The sequence below is a fragment of the Ranitomeya imitator genome, chromosome 5 (genome assembly GCF_032444005.1).
Source record: "Ranitomeya imitator isolate aRanImi1 chromosome 5, aRanImi1.pri, whole genome shotgun sequence".
Lineage (NCBI taxonomy): Eukaryota > Metazoa > Chordata > Amphibia > Anura > Dendrobatidae > Ranitomeya > Ranitomeya imitator.
This window is the reverse complement of record NC_091286.1, coordinates 339,509,047-339,536,880: the sequence shown is the minus strand read 5'-3', so window position 1 is coordinate 339,536,880 and position 27,834 is coordinate 339,509,047. Positions and strand designations below refer to the sequence as shown.

The following is a 27,834-nucleotide window of genomic DNA, read 5'->3' as shown; positions in this document are numbered from 1 at the left end:
GTTCCCAAGGATGCTTTGTGGCAATGACCTGTGATGACGTGCGGTACCGCTACCGCGAGACAGCTACATCATCTGGGGTCATTGCCGCTAGGCATTACTGGGAACGCGAGCATCGCCAGGAACGGGAAGACTGCCGGAAGGTGAGAATATCACGATTTTTAATTTTTTTTTAATTATTTTTAACATTAGATCTTTTACTATTGATGCTGCCTGTGCAGCATCAATAGTAAAAGATCTAATGTTAAAAATAAGAAGTTGGTCACACTTTTCAAACACTATGTTTGGCCAACCTGTCAATCTGTTTTCCAAGCGATGTTACAGATCGCTTGGAAAATGCTAGCATTATGCAAGCTAATTTCAATTGTAAAACGCTAGTGTTTAGCGGGAAAACACATGCCAATTCCGCGGCAGGGAGTTCCGGAATTGCCGCAGAAATTTCCGCGGCAATTCCGGACGTGTGCACAAAGCCTTAACGTAGAGGAATAGACTTGAACAGGGATGAATTATGACATGATTCGACTAACCTAAATGTATTAAATTGGTAAAGTTCCCAAAAGGCACAATAGGACATATACAACCAAGGAAGAAAAAAAAGTATGCCAGAAAAAAACAGCAAAGAAAACACTGTCTCTTGGTAATATTTATCTTTTATTCAATAGATTAAAGGAAACTTACAGGTGCTTCTCACAAAATTAGAATGTCATCAAAAAGTTAATTTATTTCAGTTCTTCAATACAAAAAGTGAATCTCTTATATTATATAGAGTCATTACAAACATAGTGATCCATTTCAAGTGTTCATTTCTGTTAATGTTGATGATTATGGCTTACAGTCAATGAAAACCCAAAAGTAATTAACTCAGTTAAATAGAATAATTAACAAAAAACACCTGCAAAGGCTTCCTAAGCATTTAAAAAGGTCCCTTAGTCTGTTTCAGTAGGCTCCACAATCATGGGGAAGACTGCTAACTTGACACATGTCTAGAAGGCAGTTGCTTGACACACTCCACAATCAGGGTAAGCCACAAAAGATCATTGCTAAAGAAGCTGGCTGATCATAGAGTGCTTTATCCAAGCATATTAATGGAAAGTTGAGTGAAAGAAAAAAGCATGGTAGAAAAAGGTGCACAAGCAACCGGGATAACCGCAGCCTTGAAAGGATTGTTAAGAAAAGGCCATTCAAAAATTTGGGAGAGATTCACAAGGAGTGGACCACTGCTGGAGTCATTGCTTCAAAAGCCATCACACACAGACGTATCCAGGACATGGGTTACATGTGTCACATTCCTTGTGTCAAGCCACTCATGGCCAATAGACAACGCCAAAAGCGTCTTACCTGAACCAAGGAGAAAAAGAACTGGACTGTTGCTCAATTGTGCAAGGTGTTTTATCAAATCAAGATCCCAGAGTCTGGAGGTGAGTGGAGAGGCACACAATCCAAGCTGCTTGAGGTCTAGTGTGGTTTGGGGAGCCATGTTATCTGCTGGTGCAGGTCCACTGTGTTTTATCGAGATCAAAGTCAGCGCAGACGTCTACCAGGAAATTTTAGATCACTTCATGTTTCCCTCTGCCGGCAAGCTTTTTAGAGCTGGAAATTTCATTCTCCAGCAGGACTTGGCACAACCCCAAAAGTACCAATATCTGGTTTAAAAACAACAGTATCACTGTGTCTGATTGGCCAGCAAACTCGCCTGACCTAAACCCCATAGAGAGTCTATGGGGTATTGTCAAGAGGAAGATGAGAGACACCAGACCCAACAATGCAGACGAGCTGAAGGCAGCTATCACAGCAACCTGGGCTTCCATAACACCTCAGCAGTGCCACAGGCTGATCGCCTCCATGCAACGCTACATTGATGCAGTAATTGATGCAGAAGGAGCCCCGACCAAGTATTGAGTGCATTTACTGAACATACATTTCAGTAGTCCAACATTTTGGATTTTAAAATCAATTTTTAAGCTGGTGTTATGAAGTATTCTAATTTACTGAGATAATGACTTTTGGGTTTTCATTGGCTGTAAACCGTAATCATCAACACTAACAGAAATAAACATTTGAAATAGATCACTCTGGTTTTATGACTCTATACAATATATGAGTTTCACTTTTTGTATTAAAAAACTGAAATAAATTATCTTTTTGATTATATTCAAATTTTGTGAGAAACACTTGTATATATGGCAAAAAACAGTACATATTATAATGCAAGCAAACACCCGAGGGCAGGCACAGATGACAAACAGAAAATTGGTGTGTGAGCTAATTGGAAAAATATCTATCAATAGTATTTATAGGCATATAAACATATGTAAAGGTATATCAACTACAAAATAAAGTAAAGTAGCATTATCCATCAAATGACTGATCTGTTGTTGCTTAAGCCTCTTTCACACTTCCGTCGGGACGCTCCCGTCCTGCTGCGTCGCCAAGACGTAGCGACGGACGTGTGTCAAAACGTATGTGACAGGTGCACTGTGCCCGTCTTTCTGATGGACCTGTCGAGCCTATGTGCACATGTTGTGTATGCGTCTTCGCAGCGGTTATCCGCTGTGAAAACGCATACACAACACAAACCAGGTAAAAAAAAACAACAACAAAAACGCAGTATTCTCACCTACCGACGTCCCGCACAGTGATGCTCCCCCGCAGCTAGCGTTCCTAGTAATACATTGCGAAATCTCGCGAGAAGTCGTGGTCATTTACAATGAGAAAATGCAGGGACCACATCAGTAATATCAGGATATAGTAATGTGTAGAAGGGTACCTATAGGAGATTACGTTCAGTATACAGATGTTAAGATCAAAAATACATACGACCAGCTCACCCACCAGAGAACCGACATGTGTTTCCCCTACTGCTTCATCTGGGGTAATTAGTGAGGCAGTCAGAAAGGTATACATGCTGACAGATATTTTTCTGATTAACTCATACACCAATTTTCCGTTTGTCATCGCTGCCTGCCCTCGTTTCCTTTAATCTATTGAATAAAAGTTAAATTTTACCAAGAGACTGTTGTATTTAGTTCTTGGCACACATTGTTCTTCCTTGGTTGAAACAGGAATGGAGACAAATCATCTAGTAAGGTGATTTGCAAAACTTCAAAACTTTTCATGTTAGATGAAATTATTGAAAGGGAAAAAAAGTTATTCTTTAACCCCTTTATACCTGGGCAATCTTCCATTTTTTGTTTTTTTTCATTCCTCCAAATGCCATAAGTTTTTTATTTTTCCATCAATATGGCTTTGTTTTTTGCGGGACCAGTTGTACTGTTGAATGACACCATTAATTTTACCATATAGTGTACTGGAAAACGGGAAAAAATTCTAAGTGCGGTGAAATGGCAAAAAATGGTGGCATCCCACAATTGTTAGGTTTTTTTTTTTTTAACTTACCATATTCAACATATTGTAAAAGTGACCTGGCAATACTATTCCCCGGTCATTACGAGTATGTAGATACCAAACACATATAGTTTATTTTTAATTTAAGTGGTGAACATTTTCCAAGACCTGTAATATTCTCATCTTTCGTGATGTGGGGCTGTGTGACAGCTTATTTTTTGTGCCCTGAACTGATGCTTTTACGGATACCATTTTGGGGCAGATACGATGTTTTTATCGCCTCTTATTGCATTTTACAACAATGTCCTGGCAACCAAAACTAATTCTGGCGTTTTGTTTCTCATTACACTGTTTACTGATCAGATTGATTTACTTTATGCTTTGATAGCTGGCTGGGACATTTCTGAAAACAGCGATACCAAAATGTGTGTATATTTTTTTTTCATTGTTTTATTTTTAATTGGGCAAAAGAGGGGTGATTTGAACTTGTGCTTTTATTTTTTTTTATTTTTTTTCACTTCTTACTTTATTTAAAGGGAACCTGTCACCCCGTTTTTTGAGATTGAGCTATAAATACTGTTAAATAGGGCCTGCGCTGTGTGTTCCTATAGTGTATGTAGTGTACCCCGATTCCCCACCTATGCTGAGATATAACTTACCAAAGTCGCCGTTTTCGCCTGTCAATCAGGCTGGTCAGGTCGGGAGGGCGTGGTGACATCGCTGGTTCTTCCTCAGCTTTACGTTGGTGGCGTAGTGGCGTAGTGGTGAACAAGCAGCGCGCGATCTGCGCTGTCATCCCTTTCGTCGGTGGGGGCGGCCATCTTCCTGGGGCCGCGCGTGCGCAGATCGAGTGCTCTGCTGCACGGGGCTTCAGGAAAATGGCCGCGGGATGCCGCGCGTGCGCATTAGAGATCGCGGCGGCCATTTTCCCAAAGCCGAGATGCAAACTCGGCTTTGGGAAAATGGCCGCCGCGATCTCTAATGCGCACGCGCGGCATCCTGCGGCCATTTTCCTGAACCCCTATGCAGCAGAGCACTCGATCTGCGCACGCGCGGCCCCAGGAAGATGGCCGCCCCCACCGACGAAAGGGATGACAGCGCAGATCGCGCGCTGCTTGTTCACCACTACGCCACTACGCCACCAACGTAAAGCTGAGGAAGAACCAGCGATGTCACCACGCCCTCCCGACCTGACCAGCCTGATTGACAGGCGAAAACGGCGACTTTGGTAAGTTATATCTCAGCATAGGTGGGGAATCGGGGTACACTACATACACTATAGGAACACACAGAGCAGGCCCTATTTAACAGTATTTATAGCTCAATCTCAAAAAACGGGGTGACAGGTTCCCTTTAATAGTTCCCTTAGGCGAGATGATACAGCTTCAGCCTTGCTATGTATAGCTAGAATCACGATCACTTATGAACGCTGGCAACGAGCCGACGTTCACAGGATATTCACAATGACTGGCGCAGAAGTCTTCTGAAGACCCCCGGCTGTCATGAGAAATAAATAAATGTCATCGGTTGTGAAGGAGTTAAAAGTATGTCATACGTCTTCTAGTATTGTACATTTTCTTCAGCCTTGTTTGCATAAACTAAATTAAAAAGCTGTGTTTAAACCTTGCTTTAGGTATTGTAAATAGACAGGAGTTTTATGCAGGTAACATACCATGGAATTCTGTAAGTTTTGACTCCAAAACATAAAATTCTATATATTTTCTGTAGACGGACCAATGTTCTGCCTCATGTCCAACTAAAAAAAAGAAACAGAAAACAATTGCAATCATTCCAAAGATAAATTTTAGGACACCATTTTACATTCATAATTTGACATACAGACTTTGTACAGTACAATTGACATACACAATCTCAGCACAAAGTACCTGCTTTTCGATCATTTCTTTCTACATCTATACAAAACACAGGAATTCTTTCTTTTCGATCTCTTCTTTCCTGACTTGTGTCTTCAAAAAAATCTACAAATGGAATGCTGATTTTCCATGCGGAGAGATTTCGGGGTGTGTTTGGAGTGGTTGCGGTGAGAACCTCGACAGGAGAGTCATCTTCTAATACCATAATTCCTTCTTCAATCTGGGAGTAAATACAAAGTGGTATATAGGGATTTTTGTGTACTCACCGTAAAATCCTTTTCTCCGAGCCATTCATTGGGGGACACAGACCATGGGGGCGAAGGAGAAAAGTAGAATATAAAGCTAGCCCTTCATCTACTGTACCTTATATGTTCACATAAAGGCCGAGTCCCCAAATTGCGGACATTGCTACAAGTGGTGAATTTTTGCTCTCATTTTATTTCTGCCCCTCCGCTGAGAAATCCTTTTTTTGCGTTTTTTATGTACCATAGTTTATTTTTTATTGTCTTTATAAAGGGGACACTGTTTGCGGGGTGATAATGCAGAGTCATAAAATTTACCACTAACCCCTTTAGCCCCAAGGGTGGTTTGCACGTTAATGACCGGGCCAATTTTTATAATTCTGACCACTGTCCCTTTATGAGGTTATAACTCTGGAACGCTTCAATGGATCCCGGTGATGTTTTCTTGTGACATATTGTACTTCATGATAGTGGTAAAATTTCTTTGATATTACCTGCGTTTATTTGTGAAAAAAAAAAATTTGGCGAAAATTTTGAAAATTTCGTAATTTTCCAACTTTTAATTTTTATGCCATTAAATCACAGAGATATGTCACACAAAATACTTCATAAGTAACATTTCCCACATGTCTACTTTACATCAGCACAATTTTGGAACCAATTTTTTTTTTGTTAGGGAGTTATAAGGGTTAAAAGTTGACCAGCAATTTCTCATTTTTACACCATTTTTTTTAGGGACCACATCACATCTGAAGTCACTTTGAGGGGTCTATATGATAGAAAATAACGAAGTGTGACACCATTCTAACAACTGCACACACACCTCAAGGTGCTCAAAACCACATTCAAGAAGTTTATTAACCCTTCAGGTGTTTCACAGGAATTTTTGGAATGTTCAAAAAAAAAAAAATGAACATTTACCTTATTTCACAAAAAAATTACTTCAGCTCCAATTTGCTTTATTTTACCAAGGGTAACAGGAGAAACTGGACCCAAAAGTTGTTATCCAATTTGTCCTGAGTACGCTGATACCCCATATGTGGGGGGAACCATCGTTTGGGTGCATGGCAGAGCTCGGAAGGGAAGGTGCGCCGTTTGGAATGCAGACTTAGATGGATTGGTCTGCAGGCGTCATGCTGCATTTGCAGAGCCCCTGATGTACCTAAACAGTAGAAACCCCCACAATTTACCCCATATTGGAAACTAGACCCTCCAAGGAACTTATCTAGATGTGTTGTGAGAACTTTGAACCCCCAAGTGTTTCACTAGTGTCTTTTTTTTTGTTATTTTTTAGCCCCCAGTTTTGTATTTTCCCAAGGGTATCAGGAGAAATTGGACCCCAAAAGTTGTTGTCCAATTTGTCCCGAGTACGATGATACCCCATATGTTGGGGTAAACCCTTGTTTGGGCACATGGGAGAGCTCGGAAGGGAAGGAGCACTGTTTTACTTTTTCAACGCAGAATTGGCTGGAATTGAGATCGGACGCCATGTCACGTTTGGAGAGCCCCTGATGTGCCTAAACAGTGGAAACCCCCCAATTTGAACTGAAACCCTAACCCAAACACACCCCTAACCCTAATCCCAACCCTAACTTTAGCCCCAACCCTAACCAAAACTTTAGCCCCAACCTTAACTTTAGCCCTAACCCTAATGGGAAAATGGAAATAATTTTTTTAAAATTTTATTATTTTTCACTAACTAAGGGGGTGACGAAGGGGGGTTTGATTTACTTTTATAGCAGGTTTTTTAGCGGATTTTTATGATTGGCAGCCGTCACACACTAAAAGATGCTTTCCACATTTTGAGAGCTATAATTTTTCCATATTTTGGTCCACAGAGTCAAGTGAGGTCTTGTTTTTTGCGGGACGAGTTGACGTTTTTATTGGTACCATTTTCGGGCACGTGACATTTTTTGATCGCTTTTTATTCCGATTTTGGTGAGGTAGAATGAACAAAAACCAGCTATTCATGAATTTCTTTTGGGGGAGGCGTTTATACTGTTCCACGTTTGGTAAAATTGATAAAGCAGTTTTATTCTTCGGGTCAGTACGTTTACAGCGATATCTCATTTATATCATTTTTTTATGTTTTGGCGCTTTTATACGATAAAAACTATTTTATATAAAAATTATTTTTGCATTGCTTTATTCTGAGGACTATAACTCATTTTTTCATTGATGACGCTGCGTGGCGGCTCTTTTTTTGCGGGACAAGATGACGTTTTCAGGGGTACCATGGTTATTTATATCCCTCTTTTTAATCTCGTTTTACTCCACTTTTTGTTTGGCGTTATGACAAAGCGTCTTTTTTTGCCTTTTTAAAAAAAATTTTTTTACAGTATTCACTGAAGGGGTTAACTAGTGGGACAGTTTTACAGGTCGGGTCATTACAGACGCGGCAATACTAAATATGTGTACTTTTGGGTTTTTTTTAACTTAGATAAAGAAATGTATTTATTGGAACAATATTTTTTTTTATCTAGGAATTTTTTTTTTTTTTTTACTTTTTTACATTGGCCCAGGGGGGACATCACAGTAAAGTGACAGATCGCTTATCTGACACATTGCAATGCACTGTGTCAGGTCAGCGATCTGACAGGCAGTGCAGGGAGGCTTCCCGGCGCCTACTCTGAGCAGGCGCTTGAAAGCCACCTCCCTGCAGGACCCAGAAGGTCCCCCGTGGCCATTTTGGATCCGGGCCTGCAAGGAGGAGGAGGTAGGAGACCCTCAGAGCAACGCGATCACATCGCGTTGCTCCGAGGGTCTCAGGGAAGCACGCAGGGAGCCCCCTCCCTGCGCGATGCTTCCCTGTGCCGCCGGAATGCTGCGGTCATCTTTGATCGCAGTGTGACCGCTCCTGGCACATAGTGCCGGATGTCAGTTGCGATAGTCAGCTGACACCCGGCCCTGATCGGCCGCGCTCTCCCCGTGAGAGCGGTTGATCGGCGATGACGTACTTTCCCGTCGGTGGTCATACGGGCCAAAACCACATCGACGGGATAGTACGTCTGAAGTCAGAAAGGGGCTAAATAATAAGGACCATCTCTGGAACTATATGGAGGACTCAAACAAATAAAAAAAAAAAAAACTTTCCAATGGAGAAGGGGAAAAAAAATAAGAGCAAAATCTGGACACTGAGCTTAGTGACAGGTCCATTTTAAAAATCTGGCAAAAATGTGTTTGATCCACTTATGTGGACACATCAGGACAAGTTCCTCCAATAAATGATTATGAGGGAGACATTTATGCAATGGTATGCAGCATATTATATGTTGCACTCTTTTTGCACTGTGCAGTCACTTTTTGCATACTTATTGCACAATACTGGATATTTGTAAATAGTATTACTTAAATGTTTAATTATTAATTTTCTATGAATAATTAGGCCATGTTCACACGATCCTTTTTTTCATGCGGAATTGCCGCGATTTTCCCGCTGCGGGTCCGCAGCTGTTTTCCATGCAGGGTACATTACATTGTACCCTATCGAAAACAGGAACTGCTGTGCCCACAATGCGGAAAATAAAAAAAAAAACCGCGCTGAATAGCTGCGGGAAAAAAGAAGTACCATGTCACTTCTTTTTTCGGAGCCGAAGCGGTTCTACACCCATTGACCTCCATTGTGAGGTCAAACCCGCAGTAAAACCCGCAGATGAAAAAAATATCTGCGGGTTTTACTGCGGTTTGTGGTGCCGAACCGCTGCAGCAGGAAGTGCGGGGAAGCGGGCGGAAGTGCGTGGGCGGAGTGTGGCTGCCCCCCCGTGCTCCGATCCCGTCCCCCCATGCTCCAATCCCACCGCCCCGTGCTCCGATGCCCACCCCCAGTGCTCCGATGCCCCCCCCCCGTGCCCTAATCTCCCCCCCTTATACTTACCCGGCGTCCCGGTGTCCGTCCGGCCGTCTTCTCCCTGGGCGCAGCCATCTTGCAAAATGGCGGGCGCATGCGCAGTGCGCCCGCCGAATCTGCCGGCCGGCAGATTCGTTCCAAAGTGCATTTTGATCACTGAGATATAACCTATCTCAGTGATCAAAATAAAAAAAAAATAGTAAATGACACCCCCCCCCCTTTGTCACCCCCATAGGAAGGGACAATTAAAAAAAATTAAGAATTTTTTTTTTTTCCACCAAGGTTAGAATAGGGTTAGGGGTAGGGTTAGGGGTAGGGTTAGGGGTAGGGTTAGGGGTAGGGTTAGGGTATTTTCAGCCATTTTAACTGCATAGAAAACTGCATAAAAAAAAGGATCAAAAAAAGGATCAAAAAACGCATCAAAAAAGGACAAAAAAAGGACCTGCGTTTTCTGCCAAGAGCTGCAGTTTTTTTAAAAAACAGTCCTGAAAAAAAAAGGATGGAAATCAGGAACGTGAACATACCCTTATTGTTTGCACTAAGCAGGTTTCCTACATATCTACCTGTTAGTAGTGACACTGTACTGCAGTAGAATGGAACCTATAGATTATCATTTTATTTTTCTTTGTAACACTATAGCAATTGCCGAATTGTTAGTTATGATGCCTGCACACGATGAAATAAACGTTTATAAAATGCGCCCCCTCAGACAGTGAAACCGTCTGGGAGGCGGGACGTTCCTTCCTAATCAGATGCAGCACAGCCATTACTCCGGGCGCCGCCTCCTCTTGCAGCATTATCGTCCCCGGCACCTGCGCATTAAGTTTTTTTTCGGGCATGCGCAGTTGCGCTGCCCTTCTTACTTACAGTGCAGGCGCCGGGGACGATAATCATGCCAGATAAGGCGGCGCCCGGCGCGCACAGGCCCGGAGTGACGGCTGTGCTGCGTCTGATAAGGAAGGAAAGTCCCGCCTCCCAGACGGTTTCACTGTATGAGGGGGCGCATTTTATAAACGTTTATTTCAGCGTGTGCAGGCATCATAACTAAGAGAGCCACCTTGTCAGAATGCAGCATTAGTGCTGCACAAGGTGGCTCTTTTAGTTACAAACGCCTGAGGGGGGTGACAGGTTCCCTTTAAGATCTGAAACCTTGTTCAAAGGTATCTGAGCCCACACATCTCAAAGGGGTGGCCAAAAATTGCATAATTTTACATTTTTGCAATTTTTTAAATGTAAAAAATGACAAACTATATATAAAAAATTTTTGCCTAAAATTCAAGGTATATGTGTAATTTTTAACTTTAGCCCTTTTAGAGATCATTTCATCTTCAACTTGCTTAACTGTTCACAAATAACAGTAATTTTGACCAGGGGTGTCTGCACTTTAATATGAGCATATACTTGCACCTTGATCCGTATCTTGCACATTTCCCATATACTTAGGGTTTACTCCTGAATACATTGTCACCCATATCTGTGTATGCCATTTATTATTTTTGTATATGCATAGTTATGCTGGAATGTCAGCGTTGTGGATCTTTTCTTTTGAAGTTTGTTTTAATGGAGTACTGATTTCTTAGTTTTCAATAAATTATATTTCATATTATACCCAGGTATGCACATCAATATTTTACTGCTTTCTTCTCCTTTTGATCATTTAATGTGGAACTGACGTGGCTGCCTTATAATTCATCTCCAGGCTGGGCAACTGCTGCTACCTACTGTATATATTCAAACTATTGAGAATAATGAGAACTCTTTACATACTGCATACTCATCTCCCTCGGCCATCCCATAATTCGGCAACATTGCTCCCTCCATTGTTGTGCTCTTAAAGACTCCTTTAAGCCTACTGCCAAACTTCCCAATTCCGGAGGGTTCACCTCCTCTTTTTTGTGTTGTCCTAAGAGTAAAAAAATATATATAGAAACTTAATTACAAGCAATATTCTGCAATGCTATGCATATCTTACAATCACTCACATCCGTTTCTTCCACACCATGGGGCTCACAATGTCTTTCACATATAGATGGATTAAAAATGTATTGCTAAACAAAAAAAAGTGATAAGTTTCTTTCAATCGAATTTGTGACGTACAATATAAAAAAATGAATGAAATGCCACTAATACACTGTGTAAGGATTTATAGTGACCTCTTCAATAATCTAAAGGCGGGATGGGGAACCTTTTATCTACCAAAGGCCATTAGGATAGTTATACCATCCTTCGGGGGCCGTACAAAATCAGCTTGAAAAGTACCTTGTTACATTTGGTCAAACATTTAATTAATTCACCCATAATGTGATGGATGAAACTGCTTCTCTTTGGAGCAACTGTGAAGGTAGGTGGTATGGATGATGTTACTACTCGTAACTGCTTTTCCAGATTTGCGTCAGTCTGGTGTGCAGGCGACTCTTTGCGTTAAGTTTTGTAAAGAACTTGCAGCAGTACATCTTACCGAATATAGATGTATATTACACTGCATGTCTACTCACAGTGTGAAATCCTTCACTGCTCACATTACATTTATAGAACTCTAACAGTGGGAGATCTGCAGTGTATACATCACATAGGATACATAGCAGAAACAGAGACTGCTGTATATACATCACATAGGATACACAGAGGCTATTGTATACACCATGTTCCAAATTATTATGCAAATGACATTTTTCTCGGATTTTCCTAAATAGTTGGTGCAAATGAGAGTCAGTCTAATAAAAGTCATCACCTGTTAAGAGTATACATCGAATTTTGTTGAAAAAAAACTCCCAATGATAACAGTATAATCTCCAAAATGAATAAAAACTCAAAATACACTGTTCCAAATTATTAGGCACAGTAGAATTTCTAAACATTTGATATGTTTTAGGCTATGTGCACACGTTCAGGAATTCATGCAGAAAATTCCTGTGGAAATCCGGACATTTCTGCCAGATTTCCGCATGAAATCCGCATGCGTTTTGTTGCGCGTTTTTGATACGGTTTTTGCACGTTTTTTCCCAGACATTTCCTAATGCATTAGACAGTGGGAAATCCGCGAAAAAAACGCAAAATTAATGAACAAGTTCATTATTTTTCCGCAATGCGTTTTTCATGCGGAAAAATGCACATCATGTGCACAGAAATTTCAGATTCCATTATAAATGATGGGATGCTTAATGTAAGCAAATTATTTGCGGTTTTATAGCGTTTTTATAGCGCAAAAACGCTAAAAAACCGCAAATAATCTGCAACGTGTGCACATAGCCTAAAAGAACTAAAAATGCTCATTTGTGGAATTTGCAGTATTAGGAAGTCACATTCACTGAACAAAAAAGCAATTTAACTCCAAAAAATCCTAACAGGCCAAGTTACATGTTAGCATAGGAACCCGTCTTTGATATCACCTTCACAATTCTTGCATCCATTGAACTTGTGAGTTTTTGGAGAGTTTCTGCTTGTACGTCTTTGCGTGAAGTCAGAATAGCCTCCCAGAGCTGCTGTTTTGATGTGAACTGCCTCCCACCCTCATAGATCTTTTGCTTGATGATACTCCAAAGGTTCTCTAGAGGGTTGAGGTCAGGGGAAGATGGTGGCCACACCATGAGTTTATCTCCTTTTATGCCCAAAGCAACCAATGACTCAGAGGTATTCTTTGCAGCATGAGATGGTGCATTGTCATGCATGAAGATGATTTTGCTCCTGAAGGCACGATTCTGCTTTTCATACTATGAAAGAAAGTTGTCAGTCAGAAACTCTATATACTTTGCAGAGGTCATTTCCACACCTTCAGGAACCTTAAAGAGCCCTACCAGCTGTTTCCCCATGATTCCTGCCCAAAACATGTCTTCTCCACCTCCTTGCTGACATCGCAGCCTTGTTGGGACATGGTGGCCATCCACCAACCATCCACTATCCACTACTCCCATCCATCTGGACCATCCAGGGTTGCTCGACACTCATCAGTAAACAAGAAAATTAGTCTTCATGAGTGTCTGGGCCCACTGCAACCGTTTCTGCTTGTGAACACTGTTTAGGGGTGGCCGAATAGTAGGTTTATGCACCACAGCAAGCCTTTGAAGGATCCTACGCCTTCATGTACAAGGGACTCCAGAGGCACCAGCAGCTTCAAATAACTGTTTGCTGCTTTGTAATGGTATTTTGGCAGCTGCTCTCTTAATCCAATGAATTTGTCTGGCAGAAAACCTTCCTCATTATGCTTATCTGCATGAACTCTGTCTGTGCTCTGATTCAGTCACAAATCTCTTCACAGTATGATGATCATTCTTAAGTTTTCGTGAAATCTCTAATGTTTTCATACCTTGTCCAAGGAATTGCACTATTTAACACTTTTCAGCAGCAAAGAGATCCTTTTTATTTCCCATACTGCTTGAAACCTGTGGCCTGCTTAATAATGTGGAACATTTTTAAGTAGTTTAATTAGAATCACCTGGAAAACTAATTATCACGTGTTTAAGATTGATTTCAGTGAACCATTGAGCCCTGAGACACAATGCCATCCACGAGTTTATTTGAAAAACAAAACAATTAAATCTTTATAACACTTAAATCCAATTTGTATAATAATTTGGAACACAGTGTATGCATCACATAGGAGACACCTAGACTGCTGTATATACATTACATAGGAGATACCGAGACTGCTGTTAATACATCACATAAGAGACATAGATACTGTTGTATATGTATCATGAGATACCAAGACTGCGGTATATAAATCAAAAAGGAGACACCGAGACCGCTGCATATGATTCACATAGGAGACACTGAAAATTATGTATATTAGTGATGAGCGAGTGTACTCGTTGCTCGGGTTTTCCCTGAGCACGCTTGGGTGACCTCCGAGTATTTATGACTGCTCAGAGATTTAGTTTTCATCCTGGCAGCTGAATGATTTACATATTTATATATCTAGCTGTATTTCTTTTTGACTAACAAAACAAGCATCTTCCACACATTTGAACTAGGATACATTACCTGGCAAAAAGATCATTACCGAGAATAGGCAAGAACAAATAAAGAATAAATACTGGAGAAGCCAGCAGTTAGTATAAAAAAAGGCACAGCAAAGGAATACCAAAATCTATTAATACAGCCATGTGACAAACAGATGCAGTCACAATCTGGATACAGCTAGGTTATGGGGCAACTGGGTCATCCAGGCAGCCATGTTAGGACAAAAAGGTGCATTACGGGAACAATACCACGCATAGCATCCATTTACTGGTCATGCATTTTGTGTAATGATGCAAGAGCCAGACGTACTGCCTTCACAACAGCGTGAACGGGTTACTGCTTTGCACCAACATACATTTTACATTCATTATGTTTAATATTTTTTACATATATAAAAACATTGCTGCATGAAAACAAGATTCTTGATCATGAGCAGTCATACGTAAAGGCAGTATATTGCTGTTTAAAGGAAAGATGTATCCTATTTTTACCCTTGATCGCATACATGACATTTATGAGCTAAAAAGGTGTTACCGTATAAACTCGAGTATAAGCCGAGATTTTCAGCCCTTTTTTAGGCTAAAAGTGCCCCTCTCGGCTTATACTCAAGTCATTGTCCCAGGGGTCGGCGGGGGAGCGGCAGCTGTCACATCATACTCACTTGCTCCCGGCACGGTCTCTGCATTTCCCTGCTTGTCCGATGGTCTCCGTCTCCCACAGCACTTCCTGTGTTCAGTGGTCACATGATACCGCTCATTAAAGTAATGAATATGGACGCGACTCCACTCCTATAGGCATGGAGTGCATATCTGCTGGTGCCAGGGACCATTGGAGAAGCAGGGACCGTGCCAGGATGGGGTGATTAGGACTGGGGGAGGGTGAGCCATGCAATATTCACCTGTCCCCGTTCCACCACCGGGCTGTGTCTTCCGCGTCCTCTCGCTGTGATGTTCAGGTCAGAGGGCGCGATGACATGGTTAGTGCGCGCCCTCTGCCTGAACAGTCACTGCAGAGACCCGGAAGACAAAGCGGCGCTCGGCGGTGGAACGAGGACAGGTGAATATCTCAAGTTCTGAGGGCCTGAGCCAACGGCGGCTGCTGCACCTGGCCCCCATAGCTCCCCCCATAGGTGTCCCCGCCTTTTTTTTTTTTTATCACAGCAGCAGCATATGGGGCATAATATTCTATGGAGGATCTTATGGGGCCATCAACCTTTGTGCAGCATTATATGGGGCACAATGTTCTATGGAGCATCTTATGGGGCCTCAACATTTGTGCAACGTTATATGGGGCATAATATTCTATGGAGCATCTTATGGGGCCATCAACCTTTGTGCAGCATTATATTTGGCATAATATTCTATGGAGCATCTTATGGGGCCATCAACCTTTGTGCAGCATTATATGGTGACACAATATTCTATGGAGCATCTTATGGGGCCATCAACCTTTGTGCAACGTTATATGGGGCATAATATTCTATGGAGCATCTTACGGGGCCATCATTAACCTTTTATGCAGCATTATATGGGGCACAATATTCTATGGAGCATCTTATGGGGCCATCATTAACCTTTTATGCAGCATTATATGGGGCATATGTTAATATGGAGCATCTTATGGGGCCCATCATGAACTTTATGCAGCATTATATGGGGCGTATTTTGTATGGAGCATCTTATGGGGCGTATCATGAACTGTATGGAGCATTATATGGGGCTCCTGATTCAATATGGATATTCAAAAACACTTAACCTACTGATGTCTCAATTAATTTTACTTTTATTGGTATCTATTTTTATTTGTGACATTTACCAGTAGCTGCTGCATTTCCCACCCTAAGCTTATACTCAAATCATTAAGTTTTCACAGTTTTTTGTGGCAAAATTAGTGGTCTCGATTTATACTCGGGTCGGCTTATATTCGAGTATATACGGTACTAGAATCACAAGTTATCACCTATCCTTGGGATAGGTAATTAGTGGACCTGACCAATCTAGAGAATGGGGTCCCATGTCCCCATTTCATTGGAGCTACAGTCATGCATGGTGTCGCCTCATTTAAGGTCAAATGAACTTTTGACTACAGAATTTCCAACAGGTGATTTGGGATCAGGGACTTATCACTGGTTACAGTGGCTTGAGAATGTATTCACCCTCTTGGCATTTTTCGAGTTTTACTACCTCCCAACCTGTTTGGCGCCAGAGAAAGCGTTCACTTTGTTGGCCAAAAAGTTCAATTTTGGTCTTATCTGACTACAGCACCCTCCTCCATACATTGGGAGAGTCTCCCACTTCTTTTGGCAAACTCAAAACGAGCCTTACAATATTTTGTGTACGTATAGGCTTTTTTCTGCCCACTCTTCCATAACGACCATATCTGTGGCGTGTAAGGCTTATTGTGGTCATACGGACAGATACTCAAGTCTCTGCTTAGGAACTCTGCAGCTCCTTCAGGGTTACCTTTAGTCTCTGTGCCGTCTCCATGATTAATGTCCTCCTTGACCGGGCTGAGAGGTTTGGTGGGCGGCCCTCTCTTGGCAGGTATGTTGTGGTACCATGTTCTTTCCATTTGATAATAGATTTGGTGGTGCTCCAGGGGATCATCAGAGATTGGGATATTTTTAATTTAATAACTCATTCCTGACTTTAACTTCCCAACAACTTTGTCACTAACTTGTTTGGAGATCTCCTTGGTCTTCATTGTGTTTGGTTAGTGGTTCCTCTTGCTTAATGGTGTTGCAGCCTCTCTGGCCTTTCAGATTTGGCATGTATATACTGACAGACCATGTGACACTTAGATTGTACACAGGTGGACTTCCTTTCACTAAGCATGTGACTTATGAAAGTAATTGACTGCACTAAAATTTTTAGTGGCTTCATAGCAAAAGGGGTGAATACATATGTACATGATCCCATACATTTAATTTATGCCTATATTTTTCTCACTTCACCAACTTAGACTATTTAGTGAAGATGCATCACACACAAATCGGATTACAAAAATATTTAAACACAGCTTGTAATGTCACAAAATAGTTAAAAAGCCAAGAGAAGGGAATACTTTTGCAAGCCACTGTAGCTGTAATGCTGGAAGCAACCATTAAAGATAAACTGTTGTTTTAATTTTTATTTCAGAAATCACATGAAAATAAACAACTTTGTAATATACCTTATGAAAGAAAGCTGCTTCTCTCAGCTCCTAGACAATTATTCACATTACTGAGGTAAGAAATGAAAGTTGGTATTCATAAGATTCTATGGAGAGGGGAGGATGAGGTGGGAGCGGCCAGAGGCAGACACACACATTCCGCTGCAAGTTCTCCTGTACACTAACTTTTATTTTTTTTTACCATAGATTTAAACTATGTGTACATGAGAACTTGCAGCAGAATGTCCGTGACAGTCTCTAGCCCCATAGCCTCTCCATAGAACCTTATAAGCACTGACTGTCACTTCCTATCTCAGTAATGTGAAAGGTTGTGTTCACTGAATACACATTTTATCTGTGCATTGAGTTGAGATAAGTCCTGGAGGAAAAAAAGAACCAGATTTCTCTGATCAAATATCTTACAGTTCCTTATTTTCATGTGCACTTGATTCATACAATAATTAACACTATGGTTACTAGTCACAAAAAAAAATTGTACCTGAATGTAACTTGAATGTTTGCATCGTATAAAGTTATAACACAAGGACAACCCATAACATTATGATTGGTGAAGGTCCAATTTTGGGGACGCGACATTCCTCAAAATGAAGCGCACTGTAGTCTGTTTTGTCTGAGGATTTTGAGAGCACTGGTAATTAGACCTCCACCAATCAACATCATGTATGCATTAACTAGGAAAGGTAGAAAATAGGACACAACTTCTATTAAGGACAAAAGGAATTCACAAGATATAGAACAAAAGTGCAACCACATAACTACAGGGAAGCAATGCAAACATGCTGGAAACTCACCGTATATCATCCAAACTGAGGCTATTTCTGCAATAAGTATATAATCAGTAATCAATCTGTTAGAAACATTGTTGCCTTATGTACTGAAGTGGGAAAACTGGCCACCTCTGTATTAGGTACAAAACATTTCCCCCCCAGAACTTCTTTACAAGGGTTATCAGACACAGCTCACTTCCACATCCGGAGGCGAGTGGCAGTGAATGATTTAACATCTGCACATACAATTCCTGGTCGCTCATTTGTCAGGTATATTGCACAAATCCAACTCTAATGAAGTCAGAGGATCTGAACAACCCTTTTACCATGCAAAGCGACCTTGCTGGTTTCTAGAGTAGTTGGGAAGGTCCAGCGTGGTAATTTCAACGCTAGTAAACAGAGCTTCTTATGTACTGCCCTAAACTCAGTGTTTGCAGATGGCAGATCCCCTGCTTTGATTGGGGCTCCGCTGGTGAGCCCGCATCAAGCCGGGACATGTCAGCTGTTTTGAACAGCTGACGTGCCCGCAATAGCAGCGGGCGGAATCACGATCCACTCGCCGCTATTAACTAGTTAAATGCTGCTGTTAAACGCTGACAGCTGCATTTAACAAGCGCTTCCGGCCATCGGGCCGGAAATGCGCACACCGGTGACCCCGTCACATGATCGTGGGTCAGTGGTGCGTTGGCATAACAACCAGAGGTCTCCTGAAGACCTCTATGCTTGTTGATGCCAGATTGCTGTGAGCACCACCCTGTGGTCGGCGCTCATAGCAAGCCTGTAATTCTACTACATAGGGGCGATCTGAGCATCGCCCCTATGTAGCAGAGCCGATCAGGCTATGCCAGCTTCTAGCCACCCATGCAGATTATTGAAGCATTCCAAAAGTTAAAAAAAAAAAATGTTTTCAAAAATATGAAAAAAATAAAAAATATAAAAGTTCAAATTGCCCCCCTTTCGCCCCATTCAAAATAAAACAATTGAAAAAAAAAAAAAATCAAACCTACACATATTTGGTATCACCGCGTTCAGAATCGCCCAATCTATCAATAAACAAAAAAAAAAGGATTAACCTGATCGCTCAACATCATAGCGGGGAAAAAATTAAAAACTCCAGAATTACGTTTTTTTGGTTGACGCAACATTGCATTAAAATGCAATAATGGGCGACCAAAAAATCATATCTGCACCAAAATGGTATCATTAAAAACGCCAGCTCGGCACGCAAAAGATAAGCCCCACCCGACCTGAGATCCCGAAAAATGGAGACACTATGGGTATCGGAAAATTGCACAATTGTTTTTTTTAGCAAAGTTTGGATTTTTTTTTCACCACTTAGATAAAAAAGAACCTAGACATGTTTGGTGTCTATAAACTCATAATGACCTCGAGAATCACAATGGCAGGTCAGTTTTAGCATTTAGTGAACCTAGCTAAAAAGCCAAAACAAAAAACAAGTGTGGGATTGCGCTTTTTTTGCAATTTAACTGGACTTTGAATTTTTTTTCTGGTTTTCTAGTACATAACATGCTAAAACCAATGGTGTTGTTCAAAAGTACAACTCGTCCTGCAAAAAATAAGCCCTCACATAGCCATATTGACAATAAAATTAAAAAGTTATGGCCATGGGAAGGAAGGGAGCGAAAAACGAAAACTAAAAAAGGCCGGGGGTTAAGAGGTTAAATAGGTTTTTAAAAAATGCTCCTGTGCAGAGATAATAGTATAAATGTGCCCCTGCTATGTACTGTGTAATGGCTGTGTCTGACTATGCAGAGATACTCCAGTTCATGGTGGGCACATAGCAAAGCTCTTGGCTGGGAAGGGGGGGAATATGTCACTTATAATAAGTGAGTATACAGACAATACAGTATGGGTTGGCAACTGCTGCTTTCTGAGATAACAATTTCCATGCCTGATTTTATCACAGGAGCGAGTGTTTCTGCCTTGTCCCTAGTCCCACGAGTTCATCATAAATCAAGACAGTGACATATGAGCTCTCCAACGGCCGCAAAGCTTACACACAGTACATAGTGGGGGTACATTTACAATATGTTAGCACAAGAACATTTTATTTTTAAACACATCCAATTGTAGAAATTATTATTTCAAGATATATTGATTAAAATGTACTTTGTTATGGGACAACCCCGTTAAGTTCTAAAGAGGCAGAAAAAATAAGTATTAAAATGAGCAAAAATTGTATTTAGCAATAAAATAGAATTATGTGCACACATAAAATAAATACTAAACAAGACATATGATAATTTTAACCCTACCTGTTAAATTTTGAACTGCGGGTAGGCGACTCTGCACCTTCAAGCAACTGCATAAAATACTAGAGGAAAAAAATGCATTATAATTTTTATAGATTCAGTTAAAGAGCATCCGTCAGCAGGTTTTTGCTACGTCATCTGAGAGCAGCATGATGTAGGCAAAAAGAAGCTGAATCCAACGATGTATCACTTAGATTACTGGGAGCAGCCATTCTGATACAATCAGAGCGTTTAGATGTAGAATGAAGCAGAGCTGAGAAGGCTGCCCACACCAGGTTCTACATGTACAAAGACAGTGAGCTGCTTATCACAGGAGGGGGCGTTACCAAACTAGTGTAGTCCGGCAATGTTAACCTCTTAGTGATAAATCCTTCACTGCTAGTAGACAACAGCACTCACTTTGACAAGTGACGCATCCCTGAATTCTGTGTTTCAGCCCCTATCAACTGCTGCCTTCAGATTACAAAGCAAAAAAACTGCTGACGGATTCCCTTTAAAGTAAAGCATGTTACAGAACTACATGAGAATGTATCCCACTCCTACCTCTACTGAGTACCATAAAAGGGAATAATAAGCAAAATAGGTGGCAACAAATGTACCATAACTTGAATTTGATTATAAATAAATCGCCGGATATTTAGCTTTATTTTTGCTGCCTGAACTAAAAGGAGAAAGAAGCATCCACCCTCTGCTAAAATGATGCCTCCTGCCTACGACCTGCCTCAGGCATTGTACAAAGTAGCCCGAGTAGGTAGTAATAATTATTGAGCTATATTTATATGTAAAAATCACATTTAGACTCTGTGGGTGTCCAGTATGTAAACTGTAGCAAGGCTTTAGCGCTAGAAAATAACTCTTCTACTGCTCACACTGCATCTGTATGACCCTACTAATTTAGGCAGGAGCACCCGGCACGATACACCATCTGAGATCATTAACATAATGTAAATCTCCTGCCTGACCGTAACATATAGGGGGTAACAGTGTAGCAGCAAGCCACTGAGAACCATTATACTTTGCTGTCATTAATTGAAGAAGCTGCCCACTACTTGGACAACTTCTTGTCATACCCCTTGCTTGGCCCAGATAAAATAAAGCTTATACTCACCTCCCGTGCTGGCGCTGTTCCAGTGGTGTTGGCACCCGCTTCCCTGGGGCTCCCGTGCTGTTATGACACGTGACGCTGGCATCACTGTCCTCCCCTCCTGTCGAATTGAGAATGAAGAGGAAGTCCGAGATCAGCGGCAGCCGGGACTTCCTCTTCATGTTGGATTTGTCTGAAGGCGGAGACAGTGATGCCAGCACTGATTGGGCGCCAGGGTCACATGTCATAACCGCACGGGAGCCCCGGGAGAGCAAGTGCAGATACTGCGGGAACGGCGCAAGCATGAGAGGCGTGTATAAGCTTTTTTATTTTATTGGGGTCAACTACTTTAATTCATATTTGTGTCTCCACCTGAGACCGCATGAATGGTACAGCAGCTAATATCAGCAGAACTTGGCTTTGTATGTTACACTATTTAACCCTTAACAGTAAGAGTAGTAGTCAGAGCCTCAATGACCAGAACATTATTTCTTGATTAATCGGCTATGTATTTTTTTTTTTTTAATTTATTGAATTGACTTCTGCAGCTTTTTTTCCCCCCACAAGAAATCATAAGCAGTTACAAGACTAATCCGGCGCCACTTTAAGTGAACTACAGGTCTCCTCCATGTGTGTACTTAGCCATAGACCTGTCAATCACCTGGAGCAGCGCAGAGAGAACCCGGCTCGGGATCTATAAACTGATATTTTCTATGAAATGCTGGAGTGTTTCAGAAACATACAGTACTTGCTGTAATGTTGCAGCAAGGCTCAGATTCATGCTGCCTGTAGTTTGGGCAGCATGAATCTAGTAACATAAAACGGGGTTTAATTCAGGAAGAAATATTAAACTTGTGTTGTACGACCAAATGTCATTATTTACCTCATCACTGTGACAAAACATGGGCGTGAAAACATTCTCAAGGAGGGAGAGGACATGTTCATAGGCTTCAAATAGGCATCTCATAGTTTGAAGCTTCACCACTTCATTGTAGGGGCCGTCTGCAACTAAAGCATGAGGTTACTCATCATAATAATAATAATAACAATAATAATAATAATAAACACAAGCATATCCAAACTCAACTAAAAATTTGTCTGGTGGAAAGATCAGTATCACTGATCCAGCTAGAAACAGAATATTCAAATTTAGCACTGACAGGCAGATACTGTGTTGTATCTTTTGCTTTTCTAAAAAAAAAAAAAAAAGGCACAAAGAAATTTTTGGAACATATCTGTGAACATTATGAGGAACTCTAGTCAGTTAGAGATACCTGTCATCTAACCTTAACCCCTTCATGACCCAGCCTATTTTGACCTTAAAGACATTGCCGTTTTTTGCAATTCTGACCAGTGTCCCTTTATGAGGTAATAACTCAGGAACGCTTCAACGGATCCTAGCGGTTCTGAGATTGTTTTTTCGTGACATATTGGGCTTCATGTTAGTGGTAAATTTAGGTCAATAAATTCTGCGTTTATTTGTGATAAAAACGGAAATTTGGCGAAAATTTTGAAAATTTCGCAATTTTCACATTTTGAATTTTTATTCTGTTAAACCAGAGAGATATGTGACACAAAATAGTTAATAAATAACATTTCCCACATGTTTACTTTACATCAGCACAATTTTGGAAACAAAATTTTTTTTTGTTAGGAAGTTATAAGGGTTAAAATTTGACCAGCGATTTGTCATTTTTACAACGAAATTTACAAAACCATTTTTTTTTAGGGACCACCTCACATTTGAAGTCAGTTTGAGGGGTCTATATGGCTGAAAATACCCAAAAGTGACACCATTCTAAAAACTGCACCCCTCAAGGTACTCAAAACCACATTCAAGAAGTTTATTAACCCTTCAGGTGCTTCACAGCAGCAGAAGCAACATGGAAGGAAAAAATGAACATTTAACTTTTTAGTCACAAAAATTATCTTTTAGCAACAATTTTTTTATTTTCCCAATGGTAAAAGGAGAAACTGAACCACGAAAGTTGTTGTACAATTTGTCCTGAGTACGCTGATACCTCATATGTGGGGGTAAACCACTGTTTGGGCGCACGGCAGGGCTTGGAAGGGAAGGAGCGCCATTTGACTTTTTGAATCAAAAATTGGCTCCACTCTTTAGCGGACACCATGTCACGTTTGGAGAGCCCCCGTGTGCCTAAAAATTGGAGCTCCCCCACAAGTGACCCCATTTTGGAAACTAGACGCCCCAAGGAACTTATCTAGATGCATAGTGAGCACTTTGAACCCCCAGGTGCTTCACAAATTAATCCGTAAAAATGAAAAAGTACTTTTTTTTCACAAAAAAATTCTTTTAGCCTCAATTTTTTCATTTTCACATGGGCAACAGGATAAAATGGATCCTAAAATGTGTTGGGCAATTTCTCCTGAGTACACCAATACCTCACATGTGGGGGTAAACCACTGTTTGGGCACATGGTAAGGCTCGGAAGGGAAGGAGCGCCATTTGACTTTTTGAATGAAAAATTATTTCCATCGTTAGCGGACACCATGTCGCGTTTGGAGAGCTCCTGTGTGCCTAAACATTGGCGCTCCCCCACAAGTGACCCCATTTTGGAAACTAGACCCCCCAAGGAACTTATTTAGATGCCTAGTGAGCACTTTAAACCCTCAGGTGCTTCACAAATTGATCTGTAAAAATGAAAAAGTACTTTTTTTTCACAAAAAAATTATTTTCGCCTCAATTTTTTCATTTTCACATGGGCAGTAGGTAAAATGGATCATAAAATTTGTTGGGCAATTTCTCCTGAGTACGTTGATACCTCATATGTGGGGGTAAACCACTGTTTGGGCACTCGGCAGGGCTCGGAAGGGAAGGCGCGCCATTTGACTTTTTGAATGGAAAATTAGCTCCAATTGTTAGCGGACACCATGTCGCGTTTGGAGAGCCCCTGTGTGCCTAAACATTGGAGCTCCCCCACAAGTGACCCCATTTTGGAAACTAGACCCCCCAAGGAACTTATCTAGATGCATATTGAGAACTTTAAACCCCCAGGTGCTTCACAGAAGTTTATAACGCAGAGCCATGAAAATAAAAAATAATTTTTCTTTCCTCAAAAATGATTTTTTAGCCTGGAATTTCCTATTTTGCCAAGGATAATAGGAGAAATTGGACCCCAAATATTGTTGTCCTGTTTGTCCTGAGTACGCAGATACCCCATATGTGGGGGTAAACCACTGTTTGGGCGCACGGCAGGGCTCGGAAGGGATGGCACGCCATTTGGCTTTTTAAATGGAAAATTAGCTCCAATCATTAGCGGACACCATGTCACGTTTGGAGAGCCCCTGTGTGCCTAAACATTGGAGATCCCCCAGAAATGACACCATTTTGGAAACTAGACCCCCAAAGGAACTAATCTAGATGTGTGGTGAGGACTTTGAACCCCCAAGTGCTTCACAGAAGTTTATAACGCAGAGCCATGAAAAAAAAAAAAAAAATTATTTTCTCAAAAATGATCTTTTAGCCTGCAATTTTTTATTTTCCCAAGGGTAACAGGAGAAATTTGACCCCAAAAGTTGTTGTCCAGTTTCTCCTGAGTACGATGATACCCCATATGTGGGGGTAAATCACTGTTTGGGCACATGCCGGGGCTCGGAAGTGAAGTAGTGACGTTTTGAAATGCAGACTTTGAAGGAATGCTCTGTGGGCGTCACGTTGCGTTTGCAGAGCCCCTGATGTGGCTTAACAGTAGAAACCCCCCACAAGTGACCCCATTTTGGAAACTAGACCCCCAAAGGAACTTATCTAGATGTGTGGTGAGCACTTTGAACCCCCAAGTGCTTCATAGAAGTTTATAATGCAGAGCCGTGAAAATAATAAATACGTTTTCTTTCCTCAAAAATAATTATTTAGCCCAGAATTTTTTATTTTCCCAAGGGTTACAGAAGAAATTGGACCCCAAAAGTTGTTGTCCAGTTTCTCCTGAGTACGCTGATACCCCATATGTGGGGGTAAACCACTGTTTGGGCACATGCCGAGGCTCGGAAGTGAAGTAGTGACGTTTTGAAATGCAGACTTTGATGGAATGCTCTGCGGGCGTCACGTTGCGTTTGCAGAGCCTCTGATGTGGCTTAACAGTAGAAACCCCCCACAAGTGACCCCATTTTGGAAACTAGACCCCGAAAGGAACTTATCTAGATGTGTGGTGAGCACTTTGAACCCCCAAGTGCTTCATAGAAGTTTATAATGCAGAGCCGTGAAAATAATAAATACGTTTTCCTCAAAAATAATTATTTAGCCCAGAATTTTTTATTTTCCCAAGGGTTACAGGAGAAATTGGACCCCAAAAGTTGTTGTCCAGTTTCTCCTGAGTACGCTGATACCCCATGAGTGGGGGTAAACCACTGTTTGGGCACACGTCGGGGCTCAGAAGGGAAGTAGTGACTTTTGAAATGCAGACTTTGATGGAATGGTCTGTGTGTGTCACGTTGCGTTTATCTAGATATGTGGTGAGCACTTTGAACCCCCAAGTGCTTCATAGACGTTTACAACGCAGAGCCGTGAAAATAAAAAATCATTTTTCTTTCCTCAAAAATTATGTTTTAGCAAGCATTTTTTTTGATTCACAAGGGTAACAGGAGAAATTGGACCCCAGTAATTGTTGCGCAGTTTGTCCTGAGTATGCTGGTACCCCATATGTGGGGGTAAACCACTGTTTGGGCACACGTCAGGGCTCGGAAGTGAGGGAGCACCATTTGACTTTTTGAATACGAGATTGGCTGGAATCAATGGTGGCGCCATGTTGCGTTTGGAGACCCCTGATGTGCCTAAACAGTGGTAACCCCTCAATTCTACCTCCAACACTAACCCCAACACACCCCTAGCCCTAATCCCAACTGTAGCCATAACCCTAAACACAACCCTAACCCCAACACACCCCTAACCATAACCACAACCCTAATTCCAACCCTAACCCTAAGGCTATGTGCCCACGTTGCGGATTCGTGTGAGATATTTTCGCACCATTTTTGAAAAATCCGCGGGTAAAAGGCACTGCGTTTTACCTGCGGATTTTCCGCGGATTTCCAGTGTTTTTTGTGCGGATTTCACCTGCGGATTCCTATTGAGGAACAGGTGTAAAACGCTGCGGAATCCGCACAAAGAATTGACATGCTGCGGAAAATACAACGCAGCGTTTCCGCGCTGTATTTTCCGCACCATGGGCACAGCGGATTTGGTTTTTCATATGTTTACATGGTACTGTAAACCTGATTGAACACTGCTGCGGATCCGCAGCCAAATCCGCACCGTGTGCACATAGCCTAATTCTAAAGGTATGTGCACACGCTGCGGAAAACGCTGCGGATCCGCAGCAGTTTCCCATGAGTTTACAGTTCAATGTAAACCTACGGGAAACAAAAATCGCTGTGCCCATGCTGCGGAAAAACTGCACGGAAACGCAGCGGTTTACATTCCGCAGCATGTCACTTCTTTCTGCGGATTCCGCAGCGGTTTTACAACTGCTCAAATAGAAAATCGCAGTTGTAAAACCGCAGTGAAATGCGCAGAAAAACCGCGGTAAATCCGCCATAAATCCGCAGCGGTTTAGCACTGCGGATTTATCAAATCCGCAGCGGAAAAATCCGCAGAGGACCAGAATACGTGTGCACATACCGAAACCCTAACCCTAGCCCTAACCCTACCCCTAACCCTAGCCCTAACCCTAACCCTACCCCTAACCCTAACCCTACCCCTAACCCTAACCCTACCCCTACCCCTAACCCTAACCCTATTCTAACATTAGTGGAAAAAAAAAATTTCTTTATTTTTTTATTGTCCCTACCTATGGGGGTGACAAAGGGGGGGGGGGTCATTTATTATTTTTTTTATTTTGATCACTGAGATATAATCTATCTCAGTGATCAAAATGCACTTTGGAACTAATCTGCCGGCCGGCAGATTCGGCGGGCGCACTGCGCATGCGCCCGCCATTTTGGAAGATGGCGGCGCCCAGGGAGAAGACGGACGGGACCCCGGCTGGATCGGTAAGTATGATGGGGTGGGGGGTGACCACGGGGGGGGGGGGGGGGAATCGGAGCACGGGGGGGGGAATCGGAGTGCGGGAGGGGTGGAACGGAGCACGGGGGGCGTCGAACGGAGCACGGGGGGGCTGGAATGGAGCACGGGGGGGTGGAACGGAGCACCGGGGGGGTGGATCGGAGTGCAGGGGGGGTGATTGGAGCACGGGGGGGTGATTGGAGCACGGGGGGAGCGGACAAGAGCACGGGGGGGAGCGGAGCACTGGACGGAGGGG

General features: G+C 42.0%; 1 protein-coding gene across 4 annotated transcripts in view; it reads right to left on the bottom strand.

The window, feature by feature from the left end:
- Positions 1-27,834, bottom strand: part of SNX14 (sorting nexin 14) — a 115,084-nt gene that overhangs the window by 45,887 nt on the left and 41,363 nt on the right. Inside the window, exons 14-20 of one of the 4 annotated variants that reach the window (XM_069726415.1) lie at positions 22,443-22,567; positions 20,479-20,537; positions 19,210-19,245; positions 18,227-18,253; positions 11,073-11,208; positions 5,229-5,436; positions 5,015-5,098 (exon numbers count right to left, since the gene is read on the bottom strand). In XM_069726415.1, coding sequence (XP_069582516.1) covers positions 5,015-5,098; positions 5,229-5,436; positions 11,073-11,208; positions 18,227-18,253; positions 19,210-19,245; positions 20,479-20,537; positions 22,443-22,567 — 675 coding nt within the window. The remainder of the gene's footprint in view (positions 1-5,014; positions 5,099-5,228; positions 5,437-11,072; positions 11,209-18,226; positions 18,254-19,209; positions 19,246-20,478; positions 20,538-22,442; positions 22,568-27,834) is intronic. The other 3 variants (XM_069726417.1, XM_069726416.1, XM_069726418.1) reach the window with 3 other exon arrangements.